Source organism: Melanerpes formicivorus, unplaced genomic scaffold (assembly GCF_026170545.1).
Source record: "Melanerpes formicivorus ecotype bairdi unplaced genomic scaffold, bMelFor1.0.p_v2 SCAF_61, whole genome shotgun sequence".
Classification (NCBI taxonomy): Eukaryota; Metazoa; Chordata; class Aves; order Piciformes; family Picidae; genus Melanerpes; species Melanerpes formicivorus.
In genome coordinates, this window is record NW_027142413.1 from 2,894,866 (window position 1) to 2,915,491 (window position 20,626).

Below are 20,626 nucleotides of genomic sequence, written 5' to 3' on the forward strand. Positions count from 1 at the left end.
GCACTGAAGTCACACTGACAGACTTGTAGTTGCCCGAATCCTCCTTCAAGCCCTAAATCTGGATGTCCACCACATTTGCTAACCTCCAGTCAACTAAGACCTCCCCAGATACCCAGGACTGCTGGTAAACAGTAGAAAGTGGCTTGATGAGCATTTCTGTCAACTCCCTCAGTACATTTGAGTGGATCCCATCCAGCCCCATAGACTTGTGCATATCAAAGTGGTGTAGCAGGTTACTGACTATTTCCTCTTGGACTATAGCATCTTCATTCTGCTCCCCATCACTGTCTTTCAGCTCAGGGGCTGGGTAGTGAAAGAACAACTAGTCCTCATCTAAAAGACTGAGATAAATAAGGCATTCAGTACCTCTGCCTTTTCCTTATCCGTCGTTACTATTTCCCCCAACATCCCATGCAGGATAGAGATTTGCCTTAGCACTTCTTTTCTTATGAATGTGTTTGTAGAAACATTTTTTTTGTTTCTACAGCAGTAGCCAGATTAAGTTCTAGTTGGGCTTTGGCCCTTCTAATTTTTTTCTGATGTTGCCTCACAGTATTCTTGTAGTCCTTCTGAGTGGCCTGCCCCCTCTTCCAAAGATCATAAACTCTAATTTTTTCTCCTGAGTTCCAGCCAAAACTCTAGAGCTCTTTAGCCAGGCCATTCTTCTTCTTCACTGGCTCATCTTACAGCACATTGGGATGGCCTGTTCCTGTGCATTTAAGACTTCCTTCTTGAAAAGTATTGTGTCTTCCTGGACTACTTCGCCCTTCAGGACTGCCTCTGAAGAGACTCTGTCAGCCACTTTCTGAAACAGGCCAAAGTTTGCCCAGTGAAAGTCCAAGGTGACACTTCTGCTGATGCACCTGCTTACTTGTCCTTGGACTCATTAACATCAGGATCAAGTTCGGCTCTAAGTCTTCTATTTGCATGAAGCTGTAGCGTACTTGGGCTAGTTCTTTCAACCTTCTTTCCTTTTGCTTTCATGTTTGATCATAGTCATCAAGCTCTTTGGTTAGACAACTGAATGTTCCCATCTCTGATCCCCAACAGGTACAATACCTATGTGAATGGATTTTACAGACCTTCCTGATCTCTTGAGATGGCTACATGTCATCTCAGTCTTTTTTCCTTAGACAAGCAACATTTATGTTCTTAATTTCTTCCTAGAGAATCTAAGTTTCATGGGAGCAAGAGCTCCATTAACTAAGTTATTAGATAAGAAAACTGAAAACATTAAAGGGACAAATTCAGTCACAAGGTCAGGACAGCTGCTTCAAAGAGTAGCTTGAAAAGAGTTTTGAGCTCCTTACCATCCAGAAACTTGCCAATAATGAGCAATTATTGTCTAAAGCAGCAGGCATCTAGGTTATTTATCTTCCTCTTATCAGGCAAGGACATATTGTGGGTTCCCTGCCAGACTTTTCTGATGCTTCCAGCTATTTTTACGTATTAATCATTTGGAGTTTGGGGCTGTTGCTGAAGAAAGTTTTTTTGATTCAAGTTTAAAAGATTGCATTCACTTTCTCCAAAATATTAATATTATGAATCCTTGTGTGATACAATGGGGAAGACTGCTTATAACAGAGCGAGTAACCAACAAAGGCAACGTTTTAAAATAATGAATGCTTTATTTGGTCAGGAATTCTTACCTGGGTAAGAAGCATCCACGGACATGCTGTACTCTGCAGCTGCAAACAGCACTTTTCTGAGACAATTCGAATAGAAGCAAAACGTTGTTGGGGCAAAACCTAAAGGGAAAGGCCTAGCACCAAATTGCATTTGCCATCTGATCTAACTTCTGGAGACAGTCAAAATGATCCTTAGAATTCTGTCCTACCTCTTTCCTCTGCTGAGATACAGGGTGGTCCACACTGCTGCCAAATGCTTGATTTTGAGAATGATCGAAACTAATGAAAACATTGTTGGGGTAAAACCTAAAGGGAAAAGCCTAGCACCAAATTTCACTTTCCATATCATCTCACTTCTGGAGGCAGTCAAAATGAGCATTTGAATTCTGCCCTAACTCTTTCCTGTGCTGAGATACAGGCTGTACTCTGCAGTTGCAAGCAGCATTTTTCTGAGACAATTCGAATAGAAGCAAAACGTTGTTGGGGTAAAACCTAAAGTATCATGAATTAATACAGGAAAAAATATTGTCTTGATAGGGAGACAGACAAGATTCAAGTGACTGGACAATATTGAAGCAGCAAGACCTGCTGCAGCCAACTTCTGTGTCACAGACATCATGAGGACATCCGCATGGGCATCAGTTTGTGGAATGGGAGCACAGTAGCTTGTGGTGAATTCATGATTCAAAGTAATCCCTTATTCTACCCAGTCAGTTTGCTTCCCATGAGAGGTGTCAAAACTGAAGTATTTGATGGTGAAATATTTTGGAGGTACTCTGATAACTCTGATGTCTACGGCAGGAACATGAATCCATTCAAAATATCAAGTGTATGCAGTGCTGATATTCGTTGTGGGGGAAGGCGAAATTTTGGTGGTGTATTTTCTTTCTCATACTGTGCTGGAAATGTCTTCATTTTTAATTTGGTCTATGTAGTGATTCTTCATAGGAGAATAAAGAAAACCATTTGAAACACTAAAATGAATTAATTGCCTAAGTGCTTTTCAATTATTCTGGAAAAAAAAACTAAGTTTTATCTAGGTTAATTACTCTTATGTTGAGTTCAGCCTAATGTAATCTCAGGCCCTATAGGCATTCAGTTCTGGAAGGGATCCTTTATAATATTAACTGTGACAAACTAAAAAATAATTTTCTGGTTTACTGTATTTTTGTACTGAATCACTACTACAGAAATAGAAAGGGAGCTACTAATGAAAGTGGACATAGAGATTCACTAAATACCTTCAAAGTGATGTATAGTAATTATGCCCCCCAGATTCATTTATCTGTAAAGAGTATTCATGCACACATTGTGGCTCCTGTGCCTGTCTATGATAATTTAGTTGCAATCTGATGGAACCGTCATAATTTTGTTTCAGTTTTTGGCTCCTTGTTCTCTAAACTGTTTACTGTTCCCACAGGAGCCCTTTCTCGTTACAAACTGAACAGTTATTTGATCATTGACGCTTCCACTGATTTGTAGAGTAACAGGATGATTAAACACATTGGCAGAGTGCCTCATTTACCTACTGACAGGCAACAAAGCCTTTGTCTCTTCTGTTTTATGATTTTCCATACTTTTCTTTCATACTTCACTGAGCTCAGATTAGCAATTGACCTGCAATGTGTAAATGCAGGCACATTTCACTATGGCTTTAGGCAAACAGAAGGATCATCAGTGTACACAAGAGCAAATCAGTTTTTACATATTGTGTGAGACTAAAATGGCTGTTTTGAGGCACCTCAAGTTGGGCGTTACTGAAATCCACAAGTGAAACATAATTGCTTGCAGGGATTTGTCCTAATTGGCAGCTTAAGGAAAGACACAGACATTTCTTTACCACCTTCTACATGGAAGGTTCTCCACAGACCGTTGAAACAATTAATAGACATTTCTGTGTTTCTGCCTAAGGTGCATGACTTGAAAATGCAGATTGAAATGATAGCAAATCACACACTGAAGAGTCAGCAGGCTTTTCTCAAAGCAGATGACATCCTCTGGAAAAGGAGAGCTGGGAGAGGGGCTAGGAATGCACAAGGGAGAGGTTTTGTACACAGTTTTCTCTCTTTCTCCCATCTTTTTATGTGTGTACATGCGTATTACCATCTGTAAAGCATTATATCTGTATTTTGTCCCCTGTGAAAACTTTGAGGCTGTATTTTTAACTATTGTGATCAGACTAATTGATTCATTATGGATGCTGGAGACTTGCATGTATTTTTTTCAGTAAGGAATTTGTATTTTCCTTTTTATTTTTTTAATACTCAGTTATTTCACTGTTTCTCCCTCTCCTTAGGGTTAAAAGAAAACATTCTTTGTTTGTTTTAAACTTCTGTTTTTGAATGTATGATGAAAATACTACAGTGCAAGAGGACTGTCATAGGGTTGGGGGAAAGGCCAGGCCTTCTCCCCCTCCTGTAAATAAAGGGAAGGAAAAAAAAAATTGAAAGGGAGAAAAAAACCCACCCAGCTGGATTAGCGAAGGAGTGTGTGCTGCATATTGACAAAGCAGTTTGGGGAACGCAGGGAAATGCATACAGAATTTACAGTATTTACAACATATACAGAAATATACAACAGAGTCACACAGAAATGAGGGTTCCCTCCTCTGCTGAGGGGGGTTCCCCACCCCTGCTCCCCCTTCTCTCCCCCTTTCCCCAGAGAGGGTTAGAAAGAGAGAAAAAGAGAAACTGTTAATTTAAGCAGAATTTGTTAGTAGAGGCCTCATGCTTTTTATCAGCTTCAAGGTCAAGTCTGGCCGAAAGCCCAGAAAGCTGTGAGCTGCAAAGGGGAAGAAGGAAAGCACAGGACTGCCCAGAATTCTCTGCTGTACTCCCAGTTCAAAAGGTGCTCTCTCCCAATCCACCAATGAAATTAGTTTAGATCCGTCTTTCGTTTACAAACATTCAACCACAATGCCCCTTCCTTAAAGGGACAGCCTCAAACGCTCACAAGGACTGTTACAAACCTAGGTTTCAGAAAACAAATACTTGCTTTTTCCCTTGGTAGCCAAGTAGAAATAATCAAAAGAAAACTCTTACTGAGATTTTAATGTGGAGTGTTTTATAATAGAGTGAATAATCTATAGCATCATTTTATATTCTCTCTGATACTGAAGAGACACAAATATTTATTAAGAAAAACCAAACACCCCTACTGATTCCCCACATAATCCATATTGGAGACAGTACCTCTGTGACATACTTCTGTAGAGAAAGACAGCATCTTTCAGTATAGAGTCTGCTAGCTTGGCCTCTCACCTCAACTGGACAGGCTCATTTCTTTCTCAGAATAGTCTCACTGCTACCATGAACTGTCACTGTGACAGTCACTTGGTAATGGCAGCAGACTCAACAGAGGCCTGCACTGAGATACAGTGATGGGAATTGTTAATTGCAAAGACCTCTTGCTTTAAGTACTTCCAGATGCAGGTGGGAATATGTCTAACAGGTGTGTAAATACATGTTTTTAAAAGAGGAAGCTTAGAAAGATTAATGTAGTGTTTTCATTGCATAGTTTATAATTAATATCCCATTAAAATCAAGGCATACTTTCTGGTAAGCTCACTAATCCATAAAATGTGTTTCAGTTTTTAATCTGATGATCATCCTATACACTGGTTCTAGAGGGGAGGCTGATGAAGAGAGCATAGAGTAAGATAGATCAAGAATCCTGCTACCACTTCTCTCACCTAATAGCTATTTGCTTTGCTGCAGGAAATGATGGCACATTCATGTTCTAGACATATTATGTTACTGTGCTCAGTGATGCCAAGAACCCCATGTCCCATTTATCTGACTTGAAAACTTATCATCACCATTATCACTTTTCATCTGCAGTGAAGTTCAGCCAGCTTGCTTTTGTTATGCATAGTTACTACAGAGGAGAAATAATAAAATAATGTTCTTTAAATGCTAATTTCTCCTCCTTTTTCCAAATTTCCCTTGCATGATGTCACCTGGAATGAATTTGCACACCAGATATTGCAACATTTCAGCCCTTTTCTTTCTCCATATCTAATGTTCTTGTCATAAAATATCTTCTGGCTTTTGCTATTCAGGGCACATGTCTGTAGTATAAAAAGATGCTAGCTTCTAAAGTGGGCACTCACCTGTGGTAAGTAAAGGCCATACACAGAGGTTAAGCATGGTCTGCTGACAGTGACCATGCTTACCTTTTTCTACTTATGTCATGGATTTGGTTTTTACTCTGCTTATGGAGCAATGCTATTGTGATGTAACTGTTCTTGGTGTAGTCATGAGGTGTTGGGTGACAGGTTGGACTTGATGATCTCTGAAGTATTTTCCAACCTTATTGATTCTATAAGTTCTTTTTATCTAAGGAAGGTTTGGTAGAAGAGAAGGGTTGTCGTGATCTGAAATTCCTAAAGCTTTTCACCCTAATTCCTGAAATATTTGTAGTCTTTCTAAGGCTAAGGCCTTCCAGGACTTTGTCTTCACTTCCCAGGTACAACAGCAGGATAAGTGCCTATGCCATAGCACTGAAAGAAGGAAGAAGCTCTGCTTCAATAAGTTCCTTTCAAATATCAGTGCATGGAGCATGAATGTGGACTTTATGAAAATTCCAGAGAACAGTTCAGGATGTGGGAAGTAATATATACCTAGTAGATGGCTTGTTTTGAAGGAGGCTGTGCTGAGAGAAGCTGCACATCCTGCAGGTGTCCAGCTACCTCAAATCTGACTATACCCATAGATCTTAAAACCACAAGGTCACAGCTTGGTCTTATGTTTTTTCCAAGTTCTGCAGCCAAAAGTGAGATGAAAAAGGTATAGTTAGTCTTTCATTCTTTCAGATGCTGGGAACCCAGAGCTGTGCAGCATTGGGTAGATCTCCTGGTCATGCACACTGCACAGATCTCACCCATGGAGAGGTTCACTGGCTTGAGAGTTTCTAGAGGTCCTGCAGGATTTTCTTAGAAGTAAACAGTTCTAAAAGGATATTGACACAAGAACATTGTGCATTGCTTTGAGATAAAGACAATTGCTTTGCTTTGAGATAAAGGCATGCTAGTGCTGGCATGACCAGCTGCTGAATGGGAAATGCCTAGAGGCTTCTTGTGTATGATTAGCTGCTGGGTACATCTTGCAGTGTGGCACATGTAGCACAGCACACCTATGTGAATCTCTAACTCCTTCTGGTTAAGACCACTTGTCCTGGGTTAACACAGCCTGCTTTCATGAACCTCGTTCTCTTCCCCCACCGTCTCTCCCCCAACACAGAGACCTCTGGGTTGAGATAAAAAGTAGAGATAAAGGGTTTTACTAGAAATGAGATAGAGATAATACAATTCACAATCACTTTAGCCCATTTGCAGAAAAGCACAGCAAATTGCAGAAGCAGCAACACCATACCCACCCCAGCCAGCCCAAAAGAAAAAGCCCAACACCCCAAACACCAAAAACCAAAAGCCACAAGTGCAAGAGGAAGCCTCTCACCTTACAGTCTGAACTTCAAGCCTCCTGATACTTTGCTTCAACCAGCATTTTCATTTTGAAGCTGGCATGACAGCAGCATGGTATTCAGCAGCACATTCAACTCAACCCATGACACCACTATAGATGCCAGAACCAGACATTAAGTTGTCCTCTTTTGTTCTTTTTGAACAAGTCAACAATCATAACAGCATTTTCGTGGGTTTAGATCAAATAGTTCTTACGGCAATAACAAAGAAATACTTAGACCTCTGGGACATGTTTTGTAATAAAAATACTTTGTAATACAGTTTTTGTTGTTTTAGTAGTGCAAAAGCATCATGAGATTTTGCATAGGAAATGCTGATGCAAAGCAAGTGGTCTGCGTATTTGGGCTGTAAAAACATAAGTGGGTGGACTGAGAATGAAATCAATTAATCATTTCATTTCTGTGACACCAGAAAACATTAGTGCAAATTTCCAAATCAAGTGGCTGCCTGGCATCATAAGTGAAATTGTTTCCCCTCTTCAGAGTTTGCATCTACCCAGGTCTTTTACTTGTTACTCTGTGTCTGTTGTAATCTCAGATGCCTTGCTTTCGGTAGAGATTCTGATTCTCCTCTTCCTGCTCTTGCCCATGTCTTTACAGTGGTCGGTGTACATCCGTGCTGCTGTCCGCAAAGAAAAAGGATTGCCAATCCTGGTGGAACTGCTTCGAATAGACAATGACCGTGTGGTATGTGCAGTTGCTACAGCTTTACGAAACATGGCCTTAGATGTCAGAAATAAGGAGTTAATAGGTATGTTCTTTCCAAACAATCTGTATGTTCTGTGGGATTGGTGATGTGCGGGTGCTTTTTTTTTCCTCTTTACAGCAGAATGAGCGCAATTAAAACATTTTTTCTCACAGTTCTAGCACAATTTCTTTAATTCTTTCTCTAATGTGTCATATTCAGATTTTATGTGATAGCTTAGTGTTGTATTGCAAGGAATTGTTAAAGTAATGAAACATCATGCAACACTTCATGATCTGTCATACTGTAATCTCCAGAAGAAAAGCAACGGCTTTGTTCTGCTTTAGCATTTCATTCCTAGGCTGGCAATAGCACTGGTATCTTCTAGATCAAGACTCTAATTAGAGCAGCCACTCCTAATCCTCAGATTGCAAGTAATTTTGGGGTCATGAAGTGAAAAGTCACAAAGATTTTTAGATGGTTCTATGAATTTACTGATACTGATTAGTAGGTCCAGCAAGAGAACAGGTAGGTAATTGATTCACAAACACATGTGCAGTTAAGGAGGAGAAGAATAATCTACATGAACCATTGTTGCCCCTGAATTCTGATGGTGTAGTAAGCAATCATCCTGCGTCTTTTGGATCATTTTTTCTGGATTTTATTTAGGATTTGGCTTTGTATCTGCAATTCATCCAAATACTGAGGATCATTGAACTATTATTTTCATGTTCTGTCTCTGAAAAGTGATCAGTTCCTTGCCTTCAAACTATTTCAAGTCATGACAAAACTGTTTCAACTTTTGTACATGAAGAGTATGGTTTTTGTCCATTTTTACTAACTTGTTTCTTTATCATTACAGCATACTTCTAATTATAGAATTCCACAAATGGCTAACTTGATCATAGTGTTTTATTGTTTGTATCCAGTGCTTTCTCAGGGTTAGTGCTCCATTACAGCAGTGCTCCAGAAGTTGTTAAAGCAAGGCAATCACTCCTCTCACGTATTATACTAACTGAAGAGATGTCACTGATAAAATGTAAAGCAAACGGAGGTAGAGATTGGTGAATAGTGTAAATCTGTTGTGATTGCCCCAGGACTGAACTCAAGAATGATGCCTAATCTGGGAGACTAGCCTGCATTTTCAGCTTTTGCTCATAAGTGATAAAATTGGCATTAAATTAGATTTATTCTATTTAATGTGTTCAGCTTTCAGGAAGCAGTGTATTGCATGTATGTTTTTAGTGGTTTTCTATTGTTCTCTAGGAATTATAAAGTAGAAGTTACTACTGAAGCAGGTATAATAGGGCCATATAGTATCAAACCTTTTTTTTGTTTTTAAGTGTCATGATCCCACCTCCACACTCAGTCTGCAGCATGTCATAGTCTGTTATTTCACATCTTGTTCCTTCGTGGCACTTCATCTACAGGTTTCACAAGCCAGACTCTTACCTTCTATAATCTCTTACCTCTGCTTATTAACATCACAAAAAAACTCTTTGCACTTGACTTTGTAGAGTGTAAACATGAATTAGACTACATGTGGTTGCCTTTTCTGTGTTTTCATGTTCAGCTCTGTTTCCTTCCCAAACCTCCACATGTGAAATTGAGCTTAGTGTGACATGCTAATCAAAATATTGGCTAAACTGTGCATAAGGACTTTGCACAACTTAAACATTTTAATATTGTATTAAATTCTTGAAGAAGAGGTGATATAAAGATGAATTTTTAAAAAGTGGGGAAAGTCTGTTGAAAATAACACCTCATGAAAGTATTTCTGTAGCCAACTTCTAATGGCTGTACAGTGCTGCTCAGGTTCTGTGGAATTGTACTTCATGTCCCCAATACAAATTTGCTGTAGTTTAAAGTCCAAACAAGCCGAGGTGCCAGGGAAATTATGACTATAATTCCTGTACCATTTCAGCTGTGATCTTTATATGTTAATTTCTTTAGCTTTCATCATTGAACTTCAAAGAAGCAGTAATAACAGTCATTATTTCTCTCGTTCCTGAATATTTTTTAGCAAATAAGTCATATCATGACACTGATTTTTACAAATGCTTAACACCTAAAGTGGTCAAGGATTTCAACTCATTTTGTAGGCAGTCCTTTTCTGTGAATATTAGAATTTAATATATTCTACAATGCCTTAGCTGTTATGGAAAGGAGAACTCAAAAGAGGCTTTTTCAGGCTAGTTGCTCAATCATCTTTCTGCCTAAGCAGAATTGGCATTCTGCTTATATTTCTTCTTTGCAGTTTTTGTTTGTGTATCATAGTCTTGTGGTGACAAACTCTACCCCATTAACTGGAATTTCCTTCTTAAGATAAACTTTTTTATAGTTGAATTTTCCAATTATTGATACATATATGTATATACACACACACACACACATATTAAAATGTCATAAATCAAATTGAGTTTGCTGGGGTTTTTTAATGCATCTTCAAAGCTTTCTTTTCAGTGGTGCTGTGATTCTCTTCCCGACTGACAAATTTTTACTGAAATGGGCCAGAGAATGAAATATTTCTTTATGCAGCTGCCAAGCATCCCATAAATCACTCTTGAGACATCTGGCAAATATATCAGGAAGCTTGCTAAAATTCAGGCTCACCTGTACCGAAATACAAAACAAACAAAACGACGTTTGTTTCAGATGTCCAGGAGTTTCTTTCTTGACTTCATGGAATTGACCAATCTGTTTTGTTTTGCATACAGAGCTGTCAAATGTGTTGTTATATTGCTAAAGATTGGTGCCAGGCTTCTCTTTTAATTTATCCAAGCCAAACAGCATTTTCTTAAATTAGATTGAGGTCTTCTTCCTGGGTTTCATTTCAAGCATGCTTTGTGTCCTTAAGAAGACTCTTTTTTCTACTTCTCCACCACTTTTGCATTGTGCCATGTGTCTCCAGGTTGAGACAGCAGGCATACTTGTCTTTCTCCTTCCCAAAGTTAAACTGCATTCAGACAAACACACAGTAAACCTGGCTTACTAAGTACTTGTACTAGGTAATCCAACACGTAGGTTTCCTCCCTTGGGCATACTGCTCAGTTACGTTCTTGGATACAGTCAGATCACATTTATTTTCCACTTGCCTTTCAGAATCCTCATCTGCATGCAATAGTACCCACTCTATGTTGCTTCACAAGAGTGCACCCCATGAGAAGGTTTATCAGCCTTTTCTTTATCTCAGCCATGCCACAGCTGAGAAAAGTGGTACTGTGGATCTTGAGAAGACCCACTACTGATGCTGCCTGGTTTGTCCATCTTTGGTTTCAGCAATCTCAGCTGCGTAACACCCATGTCCCTCTGCTACCCCAGCATCCACCTGCTTCTTCTCACATGCTCTGCAAGCATTTTTGAAGGCTTGCTTTCCTTCTGTGAATCAGTTTCTACCTCTGCTGAGCTACTCCACAGGACCATTAGCTTCACCCCCCATCCTCACTAGGCACCTCTGAATTGGCCAAAAATGACATACTTTTTGCTTTTGAATGTTCCTTTAGATAGAAAAAATTGACTTTTTTTCCTCACAGATACTCTGAGAGCTTTGTTGATGACCTCTGTGCAGCTCTGTCTTCCCCAATTCCATTTCTTCCTTTACCATTCTATCTCTCAAAAATAAAAAGGGAAAGGAGGCAGGAGTAGAATAACAGTCTCACCTTTCTGTATCTCTCAGCACTATGTAAGTGACTTAGTTGAGGATATTGCATTATTCTCTTCAGGAATGTAGTTTTTAACTTGAGGATTACCTGCCACTTTAAACAAACTCTCTTTACCTCCCTAGAGTCTCCCAGCAAGCCCTGGTGCGGCAGCTTCCTTTCTTTCTAATCCCTCTCACCACTCTGCTTGTGAGGTGGCTTTCCAAACCAAGATTCTCCATTTGATTCAGGGAATGAGCCAGCTTCATCTTTCTTTTATCTGAAACAGCCAAAAGTTTTGCTCTCTGCTGCCATCCATGACCTCTTTAACAAAAGATAGTATTAAATTCACGGTTAATTGAAAACTATGTGACTTGTTATTCTGCCTACACCAGCAGGTACAAACTGTCCCTGTCAGTGAAATTTTGAAAGGAAGAATCTTTATTCCCAAAATTTGCATTTGCATTGTTCTTGTATATACATGACATTTACCTTTGATTTTAAATTACAGTTATTGTGGCATTTTGAAGTGCAGTAGCTGGCCTTTCAGAAGAGTTAAGCTGAGTTTTAAAGCTGACCTAGATGAGAAATTTGTCACTATTCCTTTGCAGCAGAAGATGTACAGTACAGGACTTGCCCTCTTGGAGTGCAGTTTGGAATTTGTATTAGCATTGCATTTCATACTGTGTACTGATAAGTACAAAGACTAAGGGCTTTGGAGTGAATGCAGGGTTGAAAATAAAAGTTGTAGCATTTAGATGCACAGTTGTGTGCTTAAGATTCTAAGAGTTTTACCTTATCCTGAAAGTGCTTATTATTGTGATTCTGAGTCAGTGCTGACTGAGAGAAATATTGTAGCAGTAATTCAGGAGCACCATTCTTTCTCATGGTTTCTTGGCCTGAATTATTATAGTTAAGTTAAAGATGGTTTTAGAGACTGGAAGTACTTTAACCACTCACACTTGGAGGGAAAAAACAAAATCTTGCTAGATGTCTAAAAGTTCATTGTCTGATACAAGATACCAGTATTAGACTCTCTTATAGTTAACTGATACAGAGAGTCTCCTAGAAAGTGATTTATTTCACTGATCATGCAATGCAATGAGTCTCACCCTGTATTACTGTCTCACCATTGCTGAGCGATTAAAAAATTCTAGGGAGTGTATATATTGCAATACATATATGTATGACTTGCCATCTCATGGCCAACGTGGATCTGTTTGGGAGCTTGAAGTAATTAGTGTTTGCTTCAAAGTTTTATTGCTAAACTTAAGAAGATTTGATTGAAATCTGTATCAGTAGTTCAGAACTCTAATGAGAGTTAGACTCACAGAATAACTTCAGGTTGGAAGGTACCACAGAAGGTCATCTTGCCCAGCCTTGGACTCAAAGCCGAGTCAGGTATGCTATTTCAGACTGTGATACTGCTTCGTATTTGGAAAGATTAGCTTTCAGCTATTGGGCTGAAAATGCATCTGCAGCAAGCGTTTGCATTCTCACCGTGGAACATGATTTTTCTAAAACATAACTAACTACATGGGGTTCTCCTAGAATGTGGCCCCATTTTAAGACAGTAACTTTGTTTCAATATTGGTAATAAATCAAAGTGGAAACCATGTTCAGTTTTGTAGTTGCCAGAACAGTAGCTCTAAGAACTTCTAAGTCCTAGTAATGTACATTGATAGAGAATATGGAAATGGGTCGGGACATGACTGAATCAAGTATGTAACTTTCATCCCGCTTAAGAGTGTCTTGATGCCGTTTTCTCTCTTTTTTAAATGTGTGTGCTTCTGAACTTCTCATACATAAATCTGCAAGGATCTGAAAAGGAGACAATTTTTATTAATGGAATTTTTAATCAACTTAAAAGGTATCTTAGTTACTGAAATGTTAAATTGACATAAACTTGCAATGCACAAGATGCCAGAAAGCATTAATCAGGGATCATGGACATTTATTTAGAAGGTGAAGGCTACCTATATGCTGCAGTTTGTTTAATTTGTGTCAGCTTTTGTTGCACTTCAGTCATTGTGTTTAATAGTTGATCTGTCTAAAAGCTATACTTCAATAAACAGATACCTGACTGGGAAGTTGATTTAGGAAGTGGAAGATACGCTGATGCTCCTTACCACCAGAAGAAAGATGTTAGTTAAGGTGGTAAATGCCTAATTAAGCTTTGATGTTTTATAGCACCTATATGGCAAAGTTCAAATTCCCTGGTTTCTAGTGTTCTATACATAAGATTCCTGAAAATTTAAACTGGTAAATGTTTAAAGTCTGAGTATTTTTCCATTACAGTGTAAAAGCGTTGTGTCAACAAGATTTTGACTTTTTATGTGCCTTTAGCCACTTGTGCATTGCCTTCTGCTGCAGTTTATCTCAAATATATTTCTGACAAGCAGACCTGTAGATATAGAGGTTAGGAAAGGTTTTCTTCTTACTAAATAACATTCTCAAGTGAAGGGATTTAGGAAGAAAACTAGAGTTGGTAAAACTGAATTTTTGTTTTATTATCAAAGTCAAGATCAAGCTGTTTCAAGAATAAATTAAGTCTTTTACATCTGAACTTCCTTATTGCCTAAGTATGGCTGTCTGAATTTGGGGGGATTTTTCTGTACTGTGAACTGTTAGAAAAAAGATGGCATTTCAGATGGTCAGGTTGGCTTCTGTGGTGGACAAAAGAGAGAAAATGGCACCTCTAGGTGTTCCTCCTGCTTTCAGTACCTAGTATCTTGGGATTTGTGGTGTAGCAGGTCCTGTGTGAGAACCTAGAGAAGCCTGGGCAGTGCCAGTACTTCCATTTTAAATTCCAAAGTCTCAAGAGAATCTTCTGCAGTATTGCATCATGAAAGCATGTCTGGATGACAGCAGTAATTCCAAATGATGCTATATAATGTTTTAAGGTTTATAAACCATAAAGTCTTTGTTACAGATTTTGTAAGTTCATATTCACTTTCAGTATTACTTAAGGCTAAACACTGAGTACAAGTCATAACAATCGCAGAATCTTGTAGAGGTGACCTAGGAAAGCCTAAGTTTGGTGTGACTGCCAAAAACCACCACAAAGCCCACCAAGTATTCAATGGGAATGGATTTTCATTGTGGTGCATTTCACAGATAAGAAAGTGCCCCCTTTTTTTTCCTTTTTTTTTATTTTTGAGATTAACAATTTCCATTTGGTTCTGTTCTTCTGCACAAGATAGGGAGCAATTAAATTGTAACTGTTTCTACATTTCTTACTCAGAAGATGGATGTTTCAAATAATTCAATATTAACTTTTCACCTCTGTTTCTCAATATGCTCGTTCTGGGAAGGGTTACTGGTCAGTGTTCTGATCTAGAACGTGCGTAGAACTCGGTTACATATGCCATAAAACATGCAAAGCTAGAAATGCAAACGTCACAAACTGCCAAAGTCATTTTAAAAGTACTTTTAAATCCATGAGGAATTGCCCTAACTCTTTGAAAAGAGTTTTGAAAATCCAAGTTTTATGACAGCCTTTCATTAAGAGAGATGTGCATTAAAACAGGTGTTGCTAGCCTGTCCTCTATCAGCTTCAATTCATAGAACAGAGAGCTAGTTGTATGACGTGTGAGATGCACAATAACCTTGTTGTCTGAGATGTTTATCAACTTAAGTGATGTTCAAGTGGTAGAGCTTTAGGGCATTTTTCAGTAAAAGCTGTTTTTCCTTGAAGAGACTAGAACTCATACCCTGTTCTTGACATGTTGGTGAAAGAGTACAACATGGCAGGTGAAATGGCATTTGGTAGAGAAAATTAACATCCTTTTTTTTCTTAAACCTGAAGATCCTGGGAATTGGGCTGGGGCAGGGGTGCTAGATGCAAAGGGTGATGGATGTGGAGCTGAGAAATTGAAATGTTTATATAAAAAACCCAAGGATGAATGTGTGTCAATTAAATTTAATCTATCTATAGATTGCTTCTAGGCATATTAGTGGTCATTTTCTCTGTGCAGTTGTTCTTTCAAGACCATGTACCATCCTAGTTCCCAAGTTAGCTGATGACAGGTGAAGTGGTGGTGCACAATGTCCCCATCCCTGGATATGGATGTTAAAGAGTCATTTATTCCAGTATCCCCACATTTGTCTTCTGCATATTTCAGAGTAGTGGTTGCTTAGAAAAGGAGAATGTTAAGGACTATACCCAAATACCCTCCACAACGGTGACACAGTTAAATTGAAATTAGTTTTTCTTTACATTTCTGACCATGAGGTGCTTACATAACATTGCTGATTGCTATCAATTGCCCCACTGGACGCAGGTGACTGCATTCTGTGCCAAAATATGGGTGACCTTAGTGTTAGTTTAGTGTTTGGCAGCTGTAAAAGGAAAACTCAGTCTAATACTTGGTCTCTGCATGGCATCTTCAAATGCTGCTGTTTTCTTACAGAGTAATTGTTCTTCTTCAAGTACTTTGATGTAGGATTTGCTGGCTTGTAAGAACTAAGTAATACACTAGTTGTTTCCATAATTTACTATGGGTTTTAGTGTTAAAGGCTCTTGTTTGAGGTAGCTTTATTAAAACTTCAAATATCCTTTTGATTACAGAAAGCAGACTAATGGTATTTTGCTGAACCTTTACAAATGAATCCTTGGATCTCCTCATTAACATTGTACCTGTACATGCATGTAGTTATTTCTGAAAAGGCTACATTCAGAACTGGCTGGATGCATGGTCACTGTGTTAGCTTTCTGCTTATTTCTGGGGTTCTTGGTTTGGGTACCCACTGAACAGGTCTCAGATGAAATCAGCTTGCACCCCTACATAGCAATCAATTAAAAAATTAATCCAAATCTTCTGTTCCATGCTTATAACTACTGGGATTGAATAATTATAGTGTTGTAATATGCAGTTACAAAGTTTTAAAAGGATAACAAATTCTCATCATCTGGGATAAATGTGTAAATAATCAATTTGCTGAGCAGCCTTATTATCATAATTCCATAAGGTAAGGCTCAGATAGTTAACAACTCCATAGGTTCAATTAAACAACAACAACAATAAAAAGTAGTTTTCCTCCCAGGGAAGGCCTAGAGAACTCTTAGAATAAGCTTCAAAGTCCCACTGTTCTCTCCATGGCATCTCTATGAAATTATTCAAAACCTGGTATTACTGATACAATCTTTAGTATTAATGTGGTTGTCATTTTCTTTTTCCTTCCTCTTGTGGCTGTGCCATGCAAGAGATTGTGTAAATCAAGATACAGTGACTACCCCCTGGAGTTAGCAATTTTTTATATGTGTAATGCATAATACTTTATAATGATAAGTCAGACCTCAGGAATTGATCTAAAAGAGCATTTATATGCATTGCAGCTTAAACCCATGCTCTTTGTGTAGAGATGTAACCCATGTAGTGCAAATTGAAAGATCAGGTTGAGACAAACAAATGAAATACTTTGATCAAAAAATATAATTGAAGGCATTTTTTTTTTTCTGAAAAAAACCTAGATAATTGAATCTTTTAGAGATGATCCCTTTTATACTCCAGAATGAACATTTTTAATAAACTCCAAAGAGAGATTTTTAAGAATTTTCAGGAGATTTTGTAGCCCTGCCCTAAAAAATAGAAACAAAATCTGCCTTGTTGATGGTGCTTTATAAACCCTGATGAATATGCAGGGAAGACACCTCTGAAATTCAAAAGTTACTTGTCTTTGTGGTCAGCCTTAACTGTCTAGGCTAACAGTCAGGAAACATGATACACAAAATTCATGTGTGTACTAGATGATCTTGTGCCAGTTTACCTCCTTTTGCTCCATGTAAGCCTAGAAAATTAACTGGGTAACTTAAGCCAACACATTTTCGCAGTGTGTAGGGAAGGCTTCAGTCTGCTGGTGCAACAAAAGATAGAATCTGGTCTCACTGAATCCATTAGGCGTGGAAGTGGCCTCTAGAGGTGAGAGTTAAGTTAGACTTAACTACCTGCTTGAGAGAGAGCGGTCCAGTTAGAACAGAGTGTTCAGAACCTTGTCCAGTTGATGGCAGGGATCGAGATTCCTTGACCTCCCTGGACAGCATGTTGTATTGTTTGACCACCCTCATAGTAAAAATTGCCATTTTCTCAGTTGGAATTTCCTTTGTTCTAACTTGTGTCTTCTGCTTCTTTTTCTTAGATTGGAAATCTAAGATGAGCCTGAGTCCATCTTCTTCTCTACACCATCCTATTGAGTAGTTGTAGACAGCAGTTAGCTCTCTCCTTAAGGCCCAGAAAATGCAATTCTTGTTTAGAATGTGTTCCAGTCCCCTGACAGCCTTTGCAGGCTCCACTGGACTTCTTTTAATATTGCAATGTCTTTCTTGTACTGAGGAGACCAGAACTGGATGCAATAATCTAGATGTAGTCTAGAGGCAGAATCATTCAAGTCTAGGGGAAGAATAATTTTTGTGATTGGTTGGCTAGACTCTGTCTAATGCATCCTGGAACACAGCTGGCCTTCTTCACCAATGTTGCTATCCTACTTGTTCTATGCATACTACCCATGATCCTGAACTCTATCTTCTCATCATCACTGCTTCCAAGGCTGGCCTCAACCCTAATGTCCACCACCAGACCCTCTTTGTCAGTACTAGATCCAGTAGTACACCTTCTCCACCACGAGTCAAAAAGTTATTGCCAGTATCCTTTAGCAACATCCTGGACTGTACATGCCTGGCTGTGTTGACTTCTAAGCAGATAAGAAAGTGAATAAATCCCCCCGTGAGAACCAGGGCCTGTGACTGTGAGGCTACTTTCAACTGTTTGCAGGAGGCCTCCTCAGCTTCCATCCTGATCATGAAGTTGGTAAAAAATGCCTGCAACAGTATCTCTTGTATTAGCGAAAGACAGATGTCCAAAGCAAGACTCGTATGTCCAAGGACATTTGCATTCTCTCTCTTATTGTAACTTTCTTCAACCTTACCTCTGTGTGTAATTCTGACACAAAAAAAACAATATTTATATGCATGATTATATACACACAAAATACATATGTGTGTTTGTATGTATGTATGCTTTCATGCAGCATTTCACTTGAACCAAAGAGGAAGGGAAGCTGTGTTAGGGAGTATACATGCATTCAGAAAGGTACTCCAGTCATTTGAAAAACCCACATATTATAGCATACAATTGCAACAACAAGAATGAAATCTTGTAGCTGTCACCTTAATCTTACTGTCATGGAGGCTAAAAGAAGTTTTTTCCCCTCAAATTCCTGAGAAGCAGGATTCAACTCAGAGCAACACAGCAGCATTATTACAGGGGAGTGAGTAGGCTGCATAGGTACTAATCATCATAACAATGGCAAACAATGGTGAGGACTACTTGAAATCAATTGGTTAAGTGTGAGAGCAGAGAAAGAACAACTGGTTTTTATCATGATAATAACATTAAAGTGACATTTTTAGGTGTTTGACGGTGAATTAAGAGCTGCATTTCTCTTTTTGGTCATGATATATGCTCTAAGCAAACTTTTAAAAGGAAACAATAGTTTATTCTGGAAAACGAAGTTAAGTCACTTGGGTCCTTTGAAAATGTTGCACTCTCCCCACTAAGTGTATTTAATAGGAATCAATTAATGTAAGGCATATTATTTAAAACAATTTTTTTTAAATAGTGGAATTTCTATTTTTACTCCAAAATTATAAGCTCTCACTTGACTGACTTAACACGTTTAGGAAATTACAGTTCCCCCCTAGGACATGGTACCTCATCCTTGAGGTCTTAGTGGCAGAAGATATACCTGCTCTAAGGCTCCCTCTGGCCCCTCATTAACACGTCACATCTTCAGTCAAACCACTTGTATGAGTCAGCACTGCTTGACCTATTGCTCAAATTGAGCTCAATGAGCGAAAAATGTTCCTATTACAGATGAACTTTTGTTACACAAAATTAACTCAAAACAAGTCACGTGAAAAGCCAGCTTGAGGGGTGGAAAAGTCTGATTTGGCCCAGTACTCCCTGTGAGGCTCACAACAAATCTCCACAATTGCATACTGATAGTTGTTTTATTTTGTTAGAATTCAGCCACTGTGTCCTACTGTTATTGCAGCATGGTAAGTTGTTGCATTACTGAAAAAAAGCTTCCTCCTTATTCTTCTCCTCCCTAAAAAAATACCATTTGTGTAATTCCTTCTTGTCTTTACTAGAAAATTAGAGTAATAAAACAGATAAGCTGCATTCCTCAGCCAGACAAAAGCAGGCTCCTCTGGAATATGATGATATCAGATAGGCTGGCAAGACAGCATGTATAATTTCCTTATGTAGGTATTATGTCTTCAGCAGTTAAAGGTGTTATCCTCTATTGTACAATACTGTACTGCAATATCTAAATCAAGCCCCAAAGAAAAGGGCATGTCTCCTTCTCTCTTGTGAGCCACTAACAATCCAAGATACCAAGCAAAGCCTTTGAGACAGGGGTTCTAAAGATGGATTTTTGTGCATTATCCACTGTAGTTTAATCCATTCTTCTGCCTTGGGATTGAATATGCATATGCCTTATACCCAAGAGCTGAGCCTCTTCCTAGGGAGACTGAAATTCATCTCACTCACTTGTAGCCCTATTTAAGCATACTTCTTTCACTGGGACTTTTCTGATAAGCTATGCTCAGCTTACAGAAACTTCAAAGCTGAGGCAAAGTTATTCAAAAGAGAAAGAAAAAAGAACTGCACCTTTAGTTCAAGCTTCAAATCAGACAAAAATTGATTAAGAGTCAGAGACCAGCTTTGTTGTAACCATTTCCACATTCTTATGGAAATACAATGCTGTCTAGTTAGTTAGCCTTTTTATTCTAAAATCTAGTTAAAACTTAAGAGATCAGTAACTATTTGCCTGGCAGTATTAATAAGGCATTGTAGTTAGGAACCCTGTGGCTAGAGGACTGTTGTAGAGTTGCCACTAAAGTAAACAAAGATCATTAAATGGTTTAGAAAGCAAACACAACAAAGTCACATCTAGAAGCTGGAAGAGGTAATTTGTTCTGTAGTTCATAGATTCATAGAATGGTTTAGGTTGGAAGGGACCTCAAAACTGATCTAGTTCCAACCCTCCTGCCATGGGCAGGAACACCCTCCACTATACCAGATTGCTCAAGGCTCATCCAACCTGGCCCTGGACACTTCCAGGAAGGGGGCATCTATGACATCCCTGGGCAACCTGTTCCAGTGTCTCAGCACCTTCACTATAAAGAATAT

At 38.7% G+C, this 20,626-nt stretch overlaps 1 protein-coding gene across 9 annotated transcripts in view; it reads left to right on the forward strand.

The window, feature by feature from the left end:
* The window catches only part of CTNND2 (catenin delta 2), a 587,661-nt gene that overhangs the window by 510,658 nt on the left and 56,377 nt on the right, over window positions 1-20,626 (forward strand). For all 9 annotated transcript variants that reach the window (XR_010990241.1, XM_068161999.1, XM_068162005.1 and 6 more), the window contains one exon: window positions 7,710-7,860. Coding sequence is in view for 8 of the 9 variants with exons in the window: in XM_068161999.1 (XP_068018100.1) it covers window positions 7,710-7,860 (151 nt within the window). In the remaining variant the exon portion in view is untranslated. The remainder of the gene's footprint in view (window positions 1-7,709; window positions 7,861-20,626) is intronic.